We start from the raw sequence: 21,108 nt of genomic DNA, 5'->3' as shown, positions 1-21,108 counted from the left end.
AAATCATACCTTTGGTTCTGAAACATATAATTTCTTCTTAATGCAGGAATAGATTGTAGTAATTTAAAAGTGTTTCTAATGTTTTACCTAGTCTCTTCAAACATGTCCTTTTGCAAGGATTTATAGATTCTGTTCCGAGATTTATTTTTTTGACGGTTTTGTGAAGAAGCTGGAGGACCTGGTGGGTCATCCTAATCTTTTTCTTTCACAACAATCCAAGGATAACTGACAGAATGTCATAGAGCAGACAGAAATTTAAAATTTCTGTGATTTAGAGATGAATAACCTTAGATTACATTTAACCAAGGACTTTCCTAATGTAGAAACCACCCTTCTTCTCTATTTTGCGCTGACAAATGGTTAATTATCACGTGCTTGAGGACGCTGTATAAAATCTTAAATAAAGCATCCTCACATTGTGTGACCTGGCAATTTCATCTAAAAAGATTTAAGCAGCAGAAAGATTGAACTTCTTCATTTATTTTAAGAATCTGCAAAACTCAGGTACCCATTCTCCTGGGGTAGTTTTTTGTTTGTTTTGCTTATTTGTTGGTAGGCTTAACTTGGTTTAGAAAAATAAGACCAATACATTAAAATATAAATAAGCAAAGAAATCAAGATGAAAGAAAAACCAGGATAGAATAGTAACTTAGGGCCACTGAAACTTTAGCATATTTAGTCCAGACCAATAAGTTATACACAATTCCTAAATGTGACTATAAACTTAGCAATGAGTTTTCTAGCATCCAAAGAAAAAACAAAACCCTGGTAGTCACACAAGTTTTCATAAAATATAAATACACATAGTTTTGAAGAAAAATTATCTATTAATCATACATTCTTTTCTTATACTAAGTCAAAATTTTACTTTGGCAACATTAATATGTTGAATCTAGGGGCTTGGTTTCAAAAGTAATACTCAATGACTCAATACTGTATTGATTGTGATGATGGTTGTCATTCTTTCTAGGCCATCTATATGTTTTCTTTATTTGTTCATCATCCTTCTCCCTTCTCTAGAATATAAACACATGGCAGAGATATTTGCTTACTTTGTGCCCCTGCTGTACAGGCAGTACCTAGAATAGTACCCAGCAGTCTGAAGCAAACTGAATATTTATCAGATAAATAAAGAAAAACATCAGGTTGTGTGGGAAAGGCTGGCAGGAGGAATATCTTGTCAAACCACCCTGGATAAAGGGTGTATAAAACCAGTAACTGGATCCTAGCCCATCAACTTGATTGCTATTTGTTTACTGAGATATTTTACAATTGAAAGACAACACTCTAAATTAGAGGTATGAACTTAGCTTTCCCTTCTTGAAGCATTCTAGAAAGGAGGGGACCTCAAACATTTAGATATAAGATGACTGAAACAGACATTAACTATTTTAGTGTACAATCTCACTGGACCCAAGTTGCCTTGAATTTTGACTTATGTCACTAATTGCTGCTGTAAGAACTGAGTTCTGAGTATGATACAATGAATTGTGAATATAAAACTTCAATATCTCTCCTTGGCCAGATAGTTTGGTTGGTTGGAGCATCATCCTGAAGCATGGAAGTTACTGGTTAGGTCCTGGGTCAGGGCACATCCAGGAGCAGATAGATGTTCCTGTGTCTCTCTATCTCACTTCTTCTATCACTAAAATCAGTTAAGAAATGTTTAAGGAGTGATGTCAGAGAAATGGCACCATGAGGGGTACTCCTGATATCTCCTCCTGAAATTTCAACAAATTCAACAACTAGAGAAAAACAATCTCAGGAGCATCTGAAATGCACATACACCAAACAAAGGTATGATGGGGCAAAAATGTGGATGAATATATAATCCTCTTGGAAGGAAATAAGATAAAGAATGGACTATTCTGCCTTCCTCACTGATCTGAGGAAGAGTCACTTTTGCTTGGAACTGAGAGGAGAGAAGGGCTGGGGGCGAGGGAAGAAGCTGGGCTAGGGCAGATGTTCAAGCCAAGGAGAGAGAGTGCTGGTGGATCAGCCTGAGATTGCGGAAGCAGAGCTAGCACCAGCAGGATCCCAGCAGAGGTGGCCAGGGTGGGTTGCCTGAGAAGGCCAGCACCAGAGTGGCTTTGGGCTTTGTGCACTCCCACTCTGTGATCGCATGTGGTGTGTGAGTGGCTCCATCTGGCACCTCTGGCGTGGGTTCACGCGTTTGCGGATGGAGAGGTTAGGCCAGAGACTGTCAGCAGTGGACTTCTGAGTGAGCTGTAGCCAGAGTTTCTGTGTGGTCCTGGCTCCCCGACCAACAGCACAGGAGTGCACAAGGGCCGGGATCCCTAGGCCTGGACTTGTCTGGGCAGGGTGCCCCCACCAGCTGGTATAGGTCTCAAAGCCGATACATTCCTGCAGAGCAGACCTCAGAGAGCACTGTGGAAGTGGAGGGGGCTGGGCGTGCAAGCAGCTTGCTGTGGGCTACTAAACAGGGCACAAGGGAGAAGCCTGTGGAGATCAGACCCATGAAGCAATGAGGCAAACTAGACATACACAGGGACCTTAGAAAGGAGCCTGACCAGCAGTCGACTCCTTGCCCCGTCTGTTTATGCTGGAAGCTGTAGTTGACAAAGCCTTACCCAAAACTGTGCTTTGAGTGGAACTGGAGGAGGGAATTGGCAGCTCTTAGTGACTCTTGCTCTGCAGGCAGTGTCTGGGGCAACTCCCTGCCAGCTGATACAGGTTACAAAGTGTATTCCCACGGAGCAGACCTCAGAGAGCACTGCCAAAGTTGTGCAGGCTGGGATACAGGCTTCCAAAAAGGGCACAAGGGAAAAAAACCTGTGGAGAGTAGATCCATGGAGTGCTGAGGGATACTAGACATGCCCGGAGGCTTTTAGAAAGGCACCTGAGAAGCATTCAGCTCCCTGCCCTGCCTGCTTATACTGGTGGCTCTAGATGGCAAAGTCTTACCTAGAACTTTGCTTTGAGTTGGGCTGGAGGGGAGATTTGATAGCTCTTGGAGCCTCTTGCACTGCAAACAGTGGCTGAGGCAACTTTACAGCTGGGTCCCCAGGCTGCTTGCTTAGGAAGGAGAGATGCAGGGAGAGGCACGGGGAAAACGGACTCTCCCATTGTGGGAGCCTACAACCCCTAACAAGCCCCACCTACCAACGTGACTGAGGATTAGCTTATGTCATTTCCATAGCGACACATCAATTGCAAATCTCTACTGAAGAGAGCCAAAGGGGCAAAACTTACAGTACAACACCACTGGCAAAAAAGAAAGAAAGAAAAAAGAAGAAGATAACCTTTCAAAACCGGGGGGGGGGGGGAAATCACATTTTTTATAACTTTTTTCCATCTTTTTCTTGTATTTTTCATCTTTTTTTCCTCACTTTGGTCATTTTATCTTCTGTCTTATTCTTTCCTTTTCATTTTGAACTTCCTTACCCATAGGTGTTACATTTTCCATTCTTGTTATTTTTTTATGAGGGTTAAATTAAAAATCATTAATTCTTTTTTCTTTTTTTCTCTTTCACTTTTTCTCTCATTTGATCATCACTCACAAACAAATTATTTTATTCTGGATTCACATTTTTTCTTTGTGGCATTTTGTATGTTTTTTACTTCATTTTTATCTCTTTGTCATTTTCTCCCAACTCAGGCTCTCCATTCTATATAGCTTTTGTTCCACTTAGCACAATAGACTTTTCATTTTTTTACTGTATTTTCTCATTGTTTAAATCATCTCTTAGTAGTATTATTAACAAAACCACTCTCAAATGCCATTAAGGAAAAAGAAATAAAATATCATGAACACCAAAAAGAGATGTAGCTCAGATAGATGAGGAAAAATATATAGAAAAAAATTCAATTACTTGGAAACCTTGTAGTTAAATGACAAAGAATTAAAAATTGAGGCCTAAAAATACGCAGGGAAATACAAGAAAGCACAGAAAGCAACTTTAGAGAGCTCAAAAAACAATTCAATGAACAAAAAGAATACATCACCAAGGAAATTGAAACTATGAAAATGAATCAAACAGAGATGAAAAACTCAATTCATGAACTGAAAAATGAGGTTACAAGCTTAGCTAATAGAACATGCCAGATAGAGAAGAGAATTAGTGAGATAGAAGACAGGCAACTAGAGACACTACAGAGAGAAGAGGAGAGAGATTCATAAATTTAAAAAAATGAGAAAGCCCTACAGGAATTGTTTGACCATCAGAAAGAGCAACATAAGAATAATGGGTATATCAGAAGCAGAAGAGAGAGAAAATAGAATGGAGAACATATTCAAACAAATGATACATGAGAATTTTCCAAGCTTGTGGAAAGAATTAGAGCCTCAAATTCAAGAAGCAAACAGAACACCGAGTTATCTTAACTCAAACAAACCTACTCAAAGGCACATTATAATAAATTATCACAAACCAATGACAAAGAAAATATCCTCAAGGCAGCCAGGGAAAAGAAGAATACAACATATAAAGGAAGGCCCATTAGATTATCATCAGATTTCTCAGCAGAAACTCTACAAGCCAGAAGAGAGTGGACCCCAATATTTAAAGTTCTGAAAGAGAGGAACTTCCAGCTAAGAACACTGAATTCATCAAAGCTATCCTTCAAATATGAAGGAGAAATAAAAAGTCACAGATATAGAAAAGATGAGGAAGTTTATCACCAGAAAACCCCCAAGTCAGGAAATACTAATGGGGGTTATTCAACCAGATACAAAGAACAAAACAAAACTACAAGTAAAAGCTCCATCAAGATCACAATAAAAATAAGATTAATCTGTGAAAACAAAAACAAAAAAGGGGAGAGTACAAAGATTAACAGTAGCAAAGGAGGATGAAGTGGGGAAGCACTCATGAGATAATGTACTACAATGAACATGATATGTATCCTTTCTATTACTCAATGGTAACCACCCCTGAAAAAATCACCACAGACACACATGGCCTAAAAAAAAGAAGAAACAGAGGAAAGAAGTATGGAATACAACCAAACAAAAACAAATGATAAAAAAACAAAAAAGAAGAACCAAACAAGATACAAAACTATCAGAAAGCAATATATAAAATGGCAATAGGAAACCCTCAAGTGTCAATAATCATACTAAATGTAAATGGATTGAACTCACTAATAAAAAAACACAGAATAGCAGAATGGATCAAGAAAGAAAATCCAACTGTATGCTGCCTTCAAGAAACACATCTAAGCAACAAGGATAAAAACAAATTCCAAGTAAAAGGTTGGAAAATGAATCTCCAAGCAAATAACATTCAAAGGAAAGCAGATGTAGCCATACTCATATCTAAAAATGCTGACTACAAGACAGCAAAGGTAATCAGAGACAAAGATGGTCATTTCATAATGATAAAGATGACACTGAATCAAGAAGATATAACACCAAATATATATGCACCAAACCAAGGAGCACCAAAATATATGACATCTACTAACTGACTTAAAAATAAAAACTGACAAAAATACAATCATACTTGGAGACCTCAATACACCACTGATGGCTCTAGATCGTTCATCCAAACAGAAAATCAGTACAGAAATATTGTCCTTAAACAAAACACTAGAACAATTGGATATGATAGACATCTACAGGACATTTCATCCCAAAGAGCCAGAGTATACATTTTTCTCCAGTGTACATGGAACATTCTCAAGAATTGACTATATATTGGGCCACAAAAATAACATCAACAAATTCAGAAAGATTGAAATTATACCAAGCATATTCTCTGACCACAAAGATAAAAAACTAGAATGCAACTGCAAAAAAAGAAGTAAACAAACCCACAAAAATGTGGAAATTAAACAACATAGTTTTAAAAATGAGTGAGTCAAAGAAGAAATAAAAGCAGAGATCAAAAGATACATACAGATAGACAAAAATGACAGCCCTGGCCGGTTGGCTCAGCGGTAGAGCGTCGGCCTGGCGTGCGGGGGACCCGGGTTCGATTCCCGGCCAGGGCACATAGGAGAAGCGCCCATTTACTTCTCCACCCCTCCCCCTCTCCTTCCTCTCTGTCTCTCTCTTCCCCTCCCGCAGCCAAGGCTCCATTGGAGCAAAGATGGCCCGGGCGCTGGGGATGGCTCCTTGGCCTCTGCCCCAGGCGCTAGAGTGGCTCTTGTCGCAGCAGAGCGACGCCCCGGAGGGGCAGAGCATCGCCGCCTGGTGGACAGAGCGGGGTGGATCCCGGTCAGGCGCATGTGGGAGTCTGTCTGACTGTCTCTCCCCGTTTCCAGCTTCAGAAAAATACAAAAAAAAAAAAAAATAGTCCTTATCTAATTAAAAAAAAAATGACAATACGACATATCAGAATCTCTGGGATGCAGCAAAAGCAGTAATAAGAGGGAAGTTTATATCACTACAGGCCTATATGAACAAACAAAAGAGAGCCCAAGTAAACAACTTAACTTCACATCTTAAGAAATTAGAAAAAGAAAAACAAAGGCAACCCCAAACCAGCAGAAGAAAGAAAATATAAAAATCAGAGCAGAAATAAATGAAATAGAGAAAAGAAAAACTATAGAAAAAATCAATAAAACAAGGAGCTGGTTCTTTGAAAAGATCAACAAAATTGACAAATCCTTGGCATGACTCACTAAGGAAAAAAGAGAAAGGACTCATATAAACAAAATCCAAAATGAATGAGGAGAAATCACCACAGATATCAGATATACAAAGAATTGTGTAGAATACTATAAAAAACTATATGCCACCAAATTTAACAATCTGGAAGAAATGGATAAATTTCTAGAACAATACAATTTTCCTAGATTGAGTCATAAAGAAGTAGAAAGCCTAAACAGACCCATAATAAGGGAAGAAATAGAAACAACCTCTCAAAAAATAAAATTCACTAGAATTTATCAAATATTCAAAGATTTGGTTCCTATTCTACTCCAAGTCTTCCAAAAAGTTGAAGAAGAAGCAATACTTCCAAACACATTTTATGAGGCCAACATAACCCTCATACCAAAACCTGGTAAGGACAACACAAAAATAGAAAACTATAGATTAATATCTCTAATGAATACAGATGCTAAAATAATAAACAAAATACTAGCAAATCAAATACAACAATACATTAAAAAATAATTCATCGAGCTTAAGGGGGATTCATCCTGGAATCACAAGGATGGTTCAACATACGTAAAACAGTAAATGTTACACCATATCAACAAGACAAAGAACAGAAACCATATGATTCTATCAATAGATGCAGAAAAGGTTTTCAATAAAATACAACACCATTTTATGTTTCAAACACTCAACAAAATGGGTATAGAAGGAAAATTTCTCAACATAATAAAGGCCATTTATGACAAACCATCAGCTAACATCATATTAAATGGCAAAAAAACTGAGGACTTTTTCTCTAAAATCAGGAATAAGACAAGGTTGTCCACTCTCTCCACTCTTATTCAACATAGTGCTGGAAGTTCTAGCCAGAGCAATCAGACAAGAGAAAGAAATAAAAGGCATTCATATTGGGAAATAAGAAGTAAAGGTTTCATTTTTTGCAAATGATATAATCCTATACATTGAAAACCCCAAAGACTCCACAAAAAGACTTTTAGAAACGATAAACCAATACAGAAAGGTCACAGGATACAAAATTAATATATAAAGTCTATTGCCTTCCTATATGTTAACAATGAAACATCAGAAAATGAACTCAAAAAAATAATCCCTTTCATGGTTGCAACAACAACAACAAAAAATACCTAGGAATAAACATAACAAAGAATGTAAAGGACCTATATAATGAAAACTACAACATATTTTTAACAGATATTGAAAAAGACACAATGAAATGGAAAAATATTCCTGTTCTTAGATAGGAAGAATAAACATAGTCAAAATGATCATATTACCCAAAGCAATATACAAATTTAATGCAATTTCCATCAAAATTCCAATGTCATTTCTTAAATAAATGGAACAAAAAAATTATTCAGGTTTATATGAAACTATAAAAAAACCCAAATAGCCAAAGTAATCCTGAGAAAAAAGAACAAAACTGGGGGCATTACAATACCTGACTTCAAATTATATTATAGAGCCACGATAATCAAAACAGCATGGTATTGGCAGAAAAATAGACACTCAGACCAATGGAACAGAATAGAGAGCCCAGAAATAAAACCACATATATATGGTCAAACAATCTTTGATAAAGGGGCCAACAACACAAAATGGAGAAAAGAAAGCCTTTTCAGTAAATGGTGTTGGGAAAACTGGAAAGCCACATGCAAAAGAATGAAACTTTACTAGAGTTTATCCCCTTGTACTAAAATTAATTGAAAATGGATCAAAGACCTAAATATAAGACCTGAAACAATAAATTACATAGAAGTAAACATAGGTACTAAACTCATGGACTTTGGCCATAAAGAGCACTTTATGAATTTGACTCCAAAGGCAACGGAAGTGAAGGCAAAGATAAATGAATGGGACTACATCAGACTAAGAAGCTTTTGCACAGCAAGAGAAACTGACAACAAAACAAACAGACAGCCAACTAAATGGGAGATGATATTTTCAAACAGCAGCATAGATAAGGGCTTAATATCCAAAATATACAAAAAACTCATAAAACTCAACAACAAACAAGCAAACAGTCCAATAAAAAAATGGGAAAAGGACATGAACAGATACTTCTCCCAGGAAGAAATACAAATGGCCAACAGATATATGAAAAGATGCTCACCTTCATTAGCTACATATTAGAGAAATGCAAATCAAAACTACAATGAGATACCACCTCATACCTGTTAGATTAGCTATTATCAACAAGACAGGTAATAACAAGTGTTGGAGAGGTTGTGGAGAAAAAGGGACCCTCATCCACTGTTGGTGGGAATGTAAAGTAGTATAACCATTATGGAGGAAAATATGGTGGTTCCTCAAAATATTAAAAATAAAACTACCATATGACCCAGCAATCCCTCTACTGGGTATTTACTCCCAAAACTCAAAAACTCTGGTACATAGAGGCACATGCAGCCCCATGTTCATTGCAGCATTGTTCACAGTGGCCAAGACATGGAAACAACCAAAAAGCCCTTCAATAGATGACTAGATAAAGAACATGTGGTACATATACACTATGGAATACTACTCAGCCATAAGAAATGATGACATTGGATCATTTACAACAACATAGATGGACCTTGATAACATTATACTGAGTGAAATAGGTAAATTAGGAAAAACTAAGAGCTGTATGATTCCATACATAGGTGGGACACAAAAATGAGACTCATGGACATGGACAAGAGTGTGGTGGTTACCAGGGAGAGGGGAAGGGAGGAGAGGAAGGGGGTGGGGGACGAGAGGGGCACAAAGAAAACCAAATAGAAGGTGAGGGAAGACAATTTGACTTTGGGTGATGGGTATACAATGTAATCAAATGTCAAAATGACCTGGAGATGTTTTATCTAAATCTGTGTAACCTAATTAATCAATATCACCCCATTAAAATTAATTGTCTAAATAAAAAAAAAATGTTTAAAAGAAAACACTTTAATATCTCTGGGTCTAAATAAGGGATGTTGACAGCTGTTTGCTATGCGCAAATAAAATATTTCATCATCAGAAAAACAAACACATAAAAACTAAAAAGTATGTACTCTTGAACAATAGTGTAGCTATAAACAAAAGAAAAGAAAAAAGAAAAAGAAAGAAAAGAAAAGAAAAAATGGACTTCAATTTCTTGCATCAGAAAGATACTTTTAAACTTCAAATGGCCATTAGAGTGAAGATTTTCTTACTCTATTATTCTCAAAACCTCTGTCTAGGGGGTTGTTCTTTCATTATCTACAACTTTTTCTTCCAAGGTATAAAGCCACATGGCCTTGTCCTGCAATTCATTATTATTATATCTCTGCCCACAGAATAGTTACTGTCACATTGTTGTTCAACTGGTGATAGTTAAGGAATAAAAGAACAAATGATCAAGTAAAGAAAAGACTTCTCAAGAAAGGGAGAGAGATAGGAACATAGATCTGTTTCTGTATATGGCCTGACCAGGGATTGAACTGGCAACCTCTGTGCTTCGGGATGATGCTCTAACCCTTCGAGCTATCCGGCCAGCGATAATTCTTAACATTTTGTTACAATTCATTTCCTACAGATGTTAGCAATCAATTGTAGCCTGGTATAGATATTTTTAGACAGAGGACACATAAAACAGCAAGTAGTCTTAATCAGTAGTCATCATAGAAATTAACCATCATTTACAATCAGTATGTTTTTTGTCATAACTATCATTATATTGTCTTCTATACATTATAAACTATTGAAGGGGCTGAGACTATATTTCCTCTCATCCACTTGCTTAATTCTTTTATATATGAATCAGTTGGTCATTAATTTTGGGGATTATTGCCTAATCAAGAATCACACTTTTGTGTCATTGGTATATCGGCTGTCACAATTTCCTGGAAGTCATTATTATTATATCTCTGCCCACAGAATAGTTACTGTCACATAGTGGTTCAACTGATGATAGTTAAGGAATAAATGAACAAATGATCAAGTGAAAGAAAACCTACCCAGATATGCCTGAATAATATTGCTGTCAAAATCCTTAACTTAAAAAGTCTCCTTTGCCACGTAAAGGAATGTATTACATATTCATAGCTTACATAGACGTGATTTTTTTGGGTGGGGCGGGTGTACATTGTCATTATTCTGTGTACCACCCCATTAAAGAGTTTTTTTATTAGCTAATATTATTATTTTTTACGTATTATTTACAAAGTTCACCAAGCTTTGCAAAAGTGTATATAAATTAGTTATCTGGCTATTTTACATCATGCAGAAATTTAAATAAAACTAGGTTTGACCACATCGGCCTCTGATTCTTTGCCCAGACTATTGCACTTATCATCCTTTAACTTTCTGCTGAGATCTGTAGGCCATCAGTTTACATCAGCTGTAGTTGTCAACAAGTAAAAGATCTAATTGACTATTTCATTATGGCCGCAAATAAATTGTATGTGATTTAAATTGTCTACTCAGCTCATATGGGTATTTCTTAATGAACTCTTCTCTGAGCTTATTTAGTTTGGGCAATTGTGATGCTTTAAAAGCGTATAACTGATGTTACAAGAAATCTGTATTTTATGTCTTTTCCAGCAAGTCTTCTCAGGTGATTTAAAAGCATTCAACAATAAAATGAGAGCTCATCTCCAGGATAGGCAGGTATCACGGTCAATGAGAGGCATGTTTCAGTCAGTTATCAAGAGCAAATTACTTCACAGAAAGGCTGTTCAAGTAGGAAGTTCAAGCTCCAAAAGTCTCCACTTCAGACCTTTCTGTTCTGCCAGTCACAGCCACCACGTTCTTTAAGATCTAGCTTAAAACCCGCCACGCCCCTGAAACTGTCCCCTAACCGCACTTCACCATAACCTAATACTCTGTTTTCACATTTATGATATAAATAACACACACACACACACACACACACACACACACACTTGGGTTGTTGTGTCTTTTTTGTCACTAAATGTAAACTGTTAATTCATTTGTGTCCCCCATAGAGTAACTAGCCATGTGTTGTACACTTGATAAATGCTTGCAAATGACAAAATTAATTCTTTGCTTTGGTTACAGAGCACTTTGGGACTGAAAGGAGCGCCTGTGCTTGTGTCTAGGTTTTAATGGTTTGCTCTCTTGCTGGACTTGCCCTGGTTATGAATGCTGTGGCTGCATCAACAGTGTAAAAGGGAGGATTTTATTGGTGAACATTAGGAAGGATTAGAAAAATCTCCAGAGCTTGGGAGGCACCACATTTTGAGTTCAGAATTTCATTTCATTCTATCTCAGGACCAGAATAAGCAGAAAAGAAAGATGGCAAAATCCACGAAGTTCGACACGTGAAGCCAACTGCCAGCCCCCTTTAGAACTGAGTGGGAGGAAGGAAGGAGCATAATCATGAAATAATTTCTCATTCAGCTGTGTTAATGCTCCTCTCCTCAGGCTGCCACTTTGCATATGAGCTCTTAACCCTGCAAATTGTATTATTGAGTACATGATGTATTTAGTTAGTTTTAAGAGTTATCCTCTTTCCTGTCTTTTTTACTAAAATAATAAACATACAAAAATATTTGTGGGTAATTTGTCCATTTAAGAATTCAAATAGGATTCAATGGGATATTATATAACTGGTGCTTTTATACCTTTTTTCCTATGGTGAGCTGGGGTGTAGGGTGGGGGAACAATCAAAAAACTTTTTGGCATGGGAATTAATTACTACTATAAAGGATGAATAAGGCACCCCATAGTGTTTCAGAAGAGTTCATTTATCCAACACATACCAAGGGTGCCATGAAGACCAAACATTTATTTTCCATTAGAGTTCAATCTTTTTATTAACATCATTAGATTAGGCTTTTTAAAATGGGAAGAGACTGAAGTTAGAATGTACCAGCTCTGAAAGTGACTGTCACTGTCCCATCCTTCCACCTCAACCCAATTTACACTTTTCTGATTGGCTTCCTTTCTGACCCATGCTTGTTAATTATATCCAGCTGCAGGAAAATTGCTCTTCCAAATTGGCAACACTGAGCTCTAAGCTGCTTGGATTTTTTTTTTCTTTCTTTCTTTCTTCCCTGGATAAAACCTTTGGAGCATGCATTTTCTTGACTAGTGTTTCTGAACTAATCCCCAGTTATGGATATTTTAAAGGGTTCAAAGGACTTACAAAATAACTTTGGTTTTAAGTACAATGTGTTTCTTTCCATTTGATCCAAAATTAACCCTAAGAACTTACAGGGAGGAGAGTTTCCCTAGAAACTCAGGCACAGTGCCATCACTATTCCATTTGTTTCTAGATGCTCTGGTGTCAAGATCTAGTAGGAGCTGGCCAGGCCCCAGCTCTACTCCAGGGAGCCATTGGGCTTTGCTCTGCAGTAGAAGATTCAAACACTCATCCAGAACAACAGCTTTCAGAGGCGTAAGAGGCACTTTGTTTTTCTTTGCTGTAGGTCCCTTTTCTGTTCAAGGGCTGCGCATATTGTCAGAAAGAAAGCCCTTCACTTCCTGCAGGACTCGACTGAAAACAGACAGACGCGTGCCAGGCAGTTACTATAAAGGAGCATTTTTATTTTTCTTATTTTTTCATCCTTTCAAAGAGAAAATAGAACCTTATTTCCACCCACCTACCAGAAAGGCTCTGTCTGATAGATTGGCATGGAGGATTTTGACACTTTTTAGAGATGAGAATTATATGTATATGGGTATTGGGGGAGGGGGTAAGGAGAAATGAGATTCAGAATCAGAATATGAAGGCCAGAGTGACAGCCCTGCTATTGACCAGTGTTATAACTGTGGCCAAGTATTTCACTCTGTTTAAGCTTTTGTTTTCTTTAATCAGTTAAGTAAAATTAATAATGCCACCTGCCTACTTCACAGGGTTGCAGTGAGGATAGATTGAGATCATGTGGGTGAATAGGCATTACAAACTGAAAGGCATAGTATAAGCAATGCGTTATTATTAACAAGCTGAGAATATTAAGTAATTGCTTATAAATACACGCTGTGGGTACACTCATGGTCAGTCACTAAGTAAATAAAACCTTGCCTCTGCTGAGTACAGGTTTGCAAATAATCCTTCAGCATAATAAAGGAAAAGAACATTTACTCAGGAATTATTAACACCCAGGATTTATCGTATCTGTACCTATAAGTAAACTTATATCTATAGGAAAAATATACATTAAATTTTCTTTAACTTAGTCCTTTGGAAACCCTGATTGATTAGTCAAATTTTTATATAAAGGAAATTTAAAAAGAGAGATATTTAATGTTGTTCAAAGCAGTATTTCCTAAATTCTGTCTCCTAGAACCCTGAGAAATAATTCTCTCTGAAAGAGTTCTGTGGTCTGAAATTTTGAGAAAGAATGCACCCCCACCCCCTTAATACCCTACTGATAACCATGGAAAAGTCCTACAGTAAGGAAGCCTGCTGTAGATAAGAAACCTGTTAAACTTGGCTCAGTCCAGAGGTCTCCAAGCTTATTTGATGTGGAGATCCTATTTTCCAATTATGTTTACTAAATTTTGATAGAATGGGGATTCTACAGAAACTATTTTGCAAAATGCAGATCTAAATTCATGATTGAAGTTACTAGGTAATAAATCTGTAATCAGAAAACAAGTCCTCCTTAAAATGATAGAGTGTAACAAAAACAGTAGGAAAATAAAGAAGGGCTGTTGTAAAGTTGTTTTGCATTGCTATTGTTTGTTTTTTTTGAGAAAGGCAATGAGTAAGAGAGACAGGAACACTGAGATGCTCCTATATGTGTCCTGATGGGAGAATCAAACTAGCAACCTCCACGTTCTGGGACAACACTCCCAGCAACCTAGCTATCCAGCCAGGGCTTACTTTTATTGGTCAGAGAAAAGAAGGGAGAGAGAGGGGAAGGGAAGGGAAGCACTGGTTGTTTCACTCAGTCATGCATTTTTCTGGTTGCTTCCTGTGTGTGCCCTGACCAGGGATGGAACCTGCCACCTCGTTGTTTCAGACCAACGCTCTTACAACTAGCCAGGGCCAGTTGTAAAGTTTTATTATTCCACCTTTATTAATAAATATCTCAATATTATGGTTTATAGGGATATTTTTTCAGTCCTCTTTTTTTAGCTCTAATTGTAGTATATGTTGACTTTTGCTTCTGATACACTTTCTAATAACATATGTATAACACAAAAATTACCATTTTAATCATTTTAAGTTCAATGGCATTAAATACATTCTCATCGTTATGCACCTATCACTACCATCGGTCTCCAAAACGTTTTCATCTTCACAAACTGAAACTCTGTTAAGGTTTCCAATTTTTTCAGCCACCATTTTCTTATAAGCACTTTCCCACATTTCAATTTACTGTTTAGTAACCTTCAGTTCTCGTGGTTATGAGATATTCTATCCAGATAATGCTCATTGTTAGATATTTATCTGCCTATTGTTAGATATTTATCTCATTTTCACTTTTTTCTTCTGTAAATGTTAAATATCATTGTACATATAGCACTTCCCAGTGTAGATTACTTTCTTAGAATAACTAGTAAATTAAAGAATATGAACATTTTAGTGATTTTTTTAAATGTATGTTAATAATTTTTTTTGTTATACCCAATTTATATTTCTATTGATTCAAGCATTCATTCTTTTGAGTAAACAAAGACCTAGTAAGTTCCTAATATTTGCCAGGTAATATGTGAAAGACACATATACTCTCTACCCAAATTAATCCACTGTGACCAGCATTAATTATTGTGGACACTATTAGTAACAACTAAAGACAACAGGATTGATTTCCTTGTCTAAAGGTTTATTGCATTTCTTTTTTAGTTTGTAGATATCCTTGCTACCCTTTGAGACTTGCCTTCCTCTGTTTTCTCTCCCTCACTTCTCACCCATATATGGGCTGTTGGGCAAATTACTTACTTTGTAACTTTGTTTTCACATTTGTCAAATGGGAGTAACAATTCTAAAAATGTCATAGGATTGTTGTCTGAACTCAAGGAGACATTGTATATCATGTCTCAATGATACATTGTGCATCTTAAGTCAGTGCTTAGCACATTGTAAGCATTCTGTAAGCATTAACTGTTACTGTTATTATTTCTAGGATAATGTGAAATGAATCACCTATAAATTGACCCAAGGAACCAGCAAAGTAAGAAGTATGATATGTCTATTTGGTCCTAGAACTGTATGTCATTTTTTAAACAAGATTTTTTTTGTGTGTTTAAACAAATCTACCAAGTCATGAACTTCCTTCACCTTTCCTTCAAAAAGAGAACAGATTAATTAGTATCTGGATGGTGGTTTTTCTTTTTCCTGAAACATATTGCAGCTATATTTTACAAAGTTCTGCTAAGACTTTCAAAAGAAAAATAGTGGAGCAAAAGTAGCTTTACAGTTGTGAGTATGCAAAACAGACTTTATTCTTGTATTACTATTTATTCATTATTGTGTTATTTTTCATATGAACAACTGTAAACCTACTTTTACCCTATCCTGTATGTCTTTTTTGGTTGTTGTTTCCTTTTCTCCTTCCTTCCTTCCTTCCTTCCTTCCTTCCTTCCTTCCTTCCTTCCTTCCTTCCTTCCTTCCCTCCCTCCCTCCTTCCTGCCTTCCTTCTTTCCTTCCCTCCTTCCTTCCTTCCTTCTTTTTCTTTCTTTCTATTTCTTTCTTTCTTCTCTTTCTTTTTCTTTCTTTTTGTCATCTAGGACTTAGGAACATTCATCAATCAAAAAATAAGAACAGTGATGGGCTAACAGTTATAGGCTAATGATTTTTTAAAAATTCTATGGCATATCCTAACAAAGAATAAACTTAACTATGCTGAATTGAATTGACAAGTTTCTGACTAGTTAGTTGCTAATGAGCCAGCTATCAGACTCCAAATTCTGTTTAATCTCTATTCCTACCAAGTTTTAGTCTTCTTCTTCCCAAACATACATATATATATATACATGTACATATATGCACACACGCACACACACATATATTCCAGTTTTACTTGTCTATATATTTCTAGTTTTATCATAAGCCTGGTCATTAATATATTTAATTTGAATAAAGGAATATGTGTCTTACTTGGTAAATTGTGTGATATTAAATTGAATAGTACATTGTGTTGATTTACAAAGGCTTAAGAAAAAATGTGATTTACTGACAGATGTCAATCAATAGATTGTTTTAGGAATTGTACATAAGACATTGATATTCTGAATAAAAACGGTTTGTTCAATTGTGACCACACCTATTTTATTTGATATTTTAGAAAAATGAATAAAGTATGCAGTGTAGAGTCTTTTCAGAAGCCAAGAAAGTGCAGCATATGGTGGAACCACTTCAAGCTGCTGGAGAAGGAACAAACTGTAAAATACTTCACTGTCATAACAGGCGTATAGCTTTGTTTTTCTCCGGATGAAATCATTCGTTGCTGTTTTCAGTGTCGGTGTAAAGTCATTCGTTAAATGCTTATGTCTTAAATAGCTTATTAGACATTACAAGCAAGACGAAACCCCCTTCCACTCCAGCAGACGATGCGAAAGGACAGGATGCCGAGCCCTGATGACGTTCTCAGGTTCTTCCATAGAAAAAAGTGGAGAGGCCGGAAGGTTTCAGAGCAAGCAAAGTCAGTGAAGCAGAGATTAAATCCAAGTACTAGTCGACAAAGAACAAATAAACCAGGAAGGAGACATACCAGCTGCTTACACTGGAAAGTTACCGGACGTTTATTTTGGTTCGAGTTTTATTTTTATACGACTACGGAACAATAAGTTTTCTGTGGGGGAGAAGTGCCTTCTTATTATTTCATGAATAAGAAACAGGGAGTTATCGATGCAGGTGGACGTTTCCTTAGGGCGCTTCTACCCTAACCCGCTTCTTCCCACCCGCAGCCGCTCCGGCGGGACCTTCTCCGCGGCACCCACCCCATCGCGCCTCTGCACGGGCGCCGGGGGTTTGTCTGCGCTCGGCCACAGTGCTCCGGCCACTCTGCTTACCAGACTCGCATCTCTAACTCTGTTCTCTGGAAAAGGGCAGCGAACCGCGCCGCGTCCCCTTTCCCGCCCGCGCTCCCTTCGAGCGGCGGCGGGCAGCGGGCCCGGCAGCGAACAAAGGCGGCGCGGGACGCGGGGCGCGCGGCCGGGGCCAGCGCGCGTGTCTCCGGCAGGAGGCGGCGGCGGCGCCGCGCCCGAGCCCGCATTCCTCTGAAGCGCCCGGAGCCCGCGGGGCGACGTCACCCCCGGCTCCGCCCCCGTCCCTCCCCGAGCAAAGTAACTCTTGGCTAACAGGAGCAGCCTCCGCCGAGCCATGGAGAGCTGCTGCCGTGGCCGACCGGCGACGCAAGCGACGCTGGCGCCCCAGAGGTAGTTTGGCGGCCACTAAAAAGGAAAAAAAAAGTGCCGGCGGGTGGCTGTGGACTTCCCGCGCTCACCCCGCGAGGCCCCGCCGGCACCCCAGGCTCGGCTTTCGCTGCGATCCGCTCCCCGCGGCAGCTCTTTGCAAAGCTGCTTGAAACTTCTCCCAAAGTCGACATGGATACGGCGGCAGCGGCGCTGCCTGCTTTGGTGGCGTTCCTGCTCCTCTACCCGTGGCCTCTGCTGGGGTCGGCCCAAGGCCAGTTCTCTGCAGGTGAGTGGCCCCGGTGACTGTCCTCGGCCCCGGGCTCACGAGGGGTGGAGAGGTACCTCGCCATGGTCGGGGGCTAGGATTTGAGGGAAGCTTTCGCAGCCTGGTGAGGGGGGTACAAGGCAGAGGGGCACGGGGCAGAGAGAGGGATGTCCCCAGAGTTGGTGCCAGGTGGGACACCGAGCTCCCGGCTGGGCGCCACTTGTCGCAGGTAACTTTTGTCTTCGCGACCCATTGTTCCTTTCGGAGGCTCGCTCCGGGCGCAGGCTGGCTGGGCTCCGCGGGAGTGAAACAGACATTGCTTTCCTTGGGAAACTGGTAGCCCCGGTGTACGGCGCAGGCTGCACGGAGCTGGGGGGAAGAGAGAAAGAAAAAGTAGTTAGGACTCCGGGGACGGCGACGCTGTTGCTCGTGGTACCGGGTTGTTGCTGTCTGCCACTAGTGTTCAAAAAAATTTCCCCGGGAAGCCATTGTCAGCAACGTGGAGACTTGCAGGGACTGACCTCGGCGCGCTTTGCCAGGTGCTTTTTGTCCCGGGAATAACCTCTTCTGACTATTGTCTAACTACTTCCCCGTCCCTCCTCCAGTCCCTTTCTCCTCCCCCAGCGTTGGGCTGCTCCTGGCTTTGCCCTTTGGTTTGGGGCACTGAGCGGAGTTGGTTCCGTGCGTGCGTTTCCTGTAATGAAGGATTCTAAGGATCCACACCAAGCGGTCCTGTGCTGCGAGAGCAGGAGCTGGGTCCGGGGACTCTGGCCCCCGGTGTGGGAGCACAGCCGCTGCGGGTCTGGGTGATGGGGGCTGCAAACGATCGCCGCCCGCCGGGAAAACCCCAAAGGAGGGATGTTAGCCCTTAGGGTTCTAGGCAAAGCCACTTAGAGAAGTCTATGAAACTCGGTCTCTCCCGGTCCCGTCCTGCGTTCCCTTCCAGTTTTGTTATCCTTCCCTTTGGTTGCGTCTTTCGTTCTCTCCTCTGGGGGCTCTGGAGTTTCACCAGGTGGAGTTTCACCGCTGGAGAGCGGGCTGCCGGGCGCTTATCTGCCTCCCGCCGACCCTAACAACTTTTCTGGCCAATCCACCCAGCTCAGCTTGGCTGGCGAGCGCATCTGCTGCCTTGGTTCGCGGTGCAGATGGAGACGCAGAGGTGGCCGAGGGTTGCTGGAGAAGACCGGGCAAGCGACAGCCGCGCTCCTGGCTGAGGCCGCAGGACGCGGAGAACGAACGAACTTGGCAAATGCCAGTTTCCCTCATTGTTTTGGCTGCCCGGTTTCCAGGAAATAAACTCAAATTATTGTCATCGGGAGTCATGTTTATTTCCCTTCCTTCCCTTCTCCCCTCTTTAGACCTCGATAAAAGGAGTTAGCAGATTCAGGTGGCAGCATGTGTTGTTTACTCAGGCAGATTATATTCAGTGTGCAGAGGGAAAGCTATGTATATCGGTGATGTATGCAAAGAACAACAGCTCTATGCAATGAGTGATCCGACGGCTTAATTTAATTCTTTCTGAAGTAAGCATTACTGCATGCATCTGTGACATATATGCCCATTAGTATTGGAACCGTGCTTGATGTAAGTCATTATATGCAGGCAAGTTGGAGTGGGTATTGATTTCTTCATAGTGTTTATCACTGCATAGAGAGCCTATACTTGAAGAAGCATGTAGTTTGTTAATAGAAAGTCTGAATGTTACCAGTTGCATGATTAAACTTACATGTATTCAAGAGTTGCAACTGTTACTATCTCAACAGCTGAAAGCTGTATTTTCAAGAGTGAAAACTCTTCTTTTTTTCTTCTCAAATGTTGTTTACCCGTTAATGAGTGAGTAAATACTAAATTTCCAACAGCAGAATGTAGAGATAACCCTTTCTGATCCCTGGAGTTCAGATATCTCTAATGAACAATTGTGTTCTTAGACATATAGTTCAAATAATTTGACTAAATATGCCTGGCTTTTCTTTAGTGACAAAGCAAAACACTTGACTTTATATTACATTTAAGTAAAAGTATGTGCAATCCTAATACGTATCTCAAAATTTTGCCATTCAGGGTTTACATATATGCCCAGAAATGAATGCCTTTTTATTCCCAGATTTTAAAGTCATGGATCTGCCCTTCTCCATAAATTAGAAGTTTGTTATGTAAAAATGTCCATTTTCTGGCTATCCTAAAAAATTTAAATAATGAACTTTTATTCTTGAGAGAAATTTAAATAAAAGTGCTTTAAAGGCTAAAACAAATATGCTAAGAATTTTAAAGTAGCCTGTTAATGTCTTTTAAATCACATCCATTTAGGCTAGTTTACAACTTTTAGATATTATCATGTGGTTCCTAATGTAGTAAGCAAATTTTGACAAACAGAATTGTTGGATCTTTGATATAGGCACTCATCCAAGTCTACTTTGTTTAACCACAATCTTAAGAATATTTTCATCATTGTGATTTTTGTCTTAGCCTTTAGAGTTAAAGTGTAAAAATGCTGCATAGTGAGCCTCTTTCACACCAGAACTTTCTATAAATATCAACTTATATTTTTTCAGTTTAATCTATCTTAAAATGACACCATTGTCCTATGTTACACTGGGGAAACTGAGGCATAGGAGCACAAAGTAGCTGTCTTATCTTGATATAATGTAAGAAAGTTTTCTGTACTAGGGCTCAGATGACCGACAAAACCAGTCACAGATGAGATTACTTAGAAACTCAACTTTCTCATCTATAAAATGGGGATAATAATACCCATCCTGACCTTTCCACGTGGTGTTGATGAGGCTCATCTAAACTAATTTATGTGAACTGGCACTGTAAATTATAAAGTTTTATGCAGCTGTCTGGGTGTAATCATCGTGTATTAAGGTAGCTAAGTGCTTTGACTTCTGTCTTCACGTACTTCTGCACTATCACCTAATGAGTGCAGGCTGTTCAGGATTCTTTGTGTATGTGTTCCACTCAGCTAGTCATTTATTTTAAT

General features: G+C 39.1%; 2 protein-coding genes across 9 annotated transcripts in view; one reads left to right on the top strand and one right to left on the bottom strand.

Moving 5' to 3' along the window:
* The window catches only part of LOC136316468 (uncharacterized), a 199,596-nt gene extending 181,769 nt beyond the window's left edge, over positions 1 to 17,827 (bottom strand). For all 3 annotated transcript variants that reach the window (XM_066248526.1, XM_066248525.1, XM_066248524.1), the window contains exon 1: positions 17,516 to 17,827. In XM_066248526.1, the coding sequence (XP_066104623.1) occupies positions 17,516 to 17,827 (312 nt within the window). The remainder of the gene's footprint in view (positions 1 to 17,515) is intronic.
* PTPRK (protein tyrosine phosphatase receptor type K) overlaps positions 17,804 to 21,108 on the top strand; it is a 591,572-nt gene continuing 588,267 nt past the window's right edge. For 3 of the 6 annotated variants that reach the window (XM_066248520.1, XM_066248518.1, XM_066248517.1), the window contains exon 1: positions 17,810 to 18,146. In XM_066248520.1, coding sequence (XP_066104617.1) covers positions 18,050 to 18,146 — 97 coding nt within the window. In that variant the 5' untranslated portion in view covers positions 17,810 to 18,049. Of the gene's footprint in view, positions 18,147 to 21,108 lie in introns of all 6 variants that reach the window. The other 3 variants (XM_066248521.1, XM_066248523.1, XM_066248519.1) reach the window with 3 other exon arrangements.

Source organism: Saccopteryx bilineata, chromosome 12, assembly GCF_036850765.1.
Source record: "Saccopteryx bilineata isolate mSacBil1 chromosome 12, mSacBil1_pri_phased_curated, whole genome shotgun sequence".
Taxonomy (NCBI): Eukaryota; Metazoa; Chordata; class Mammalia; order Chiroptera; family Emballonuridae; genus Saccopteryx; species Saccopteryx bilineata.
Note: the sequence above shows the minus strand (reverse complement) of the source record. Positions and strands in the feature narration are given on the sequence as shown.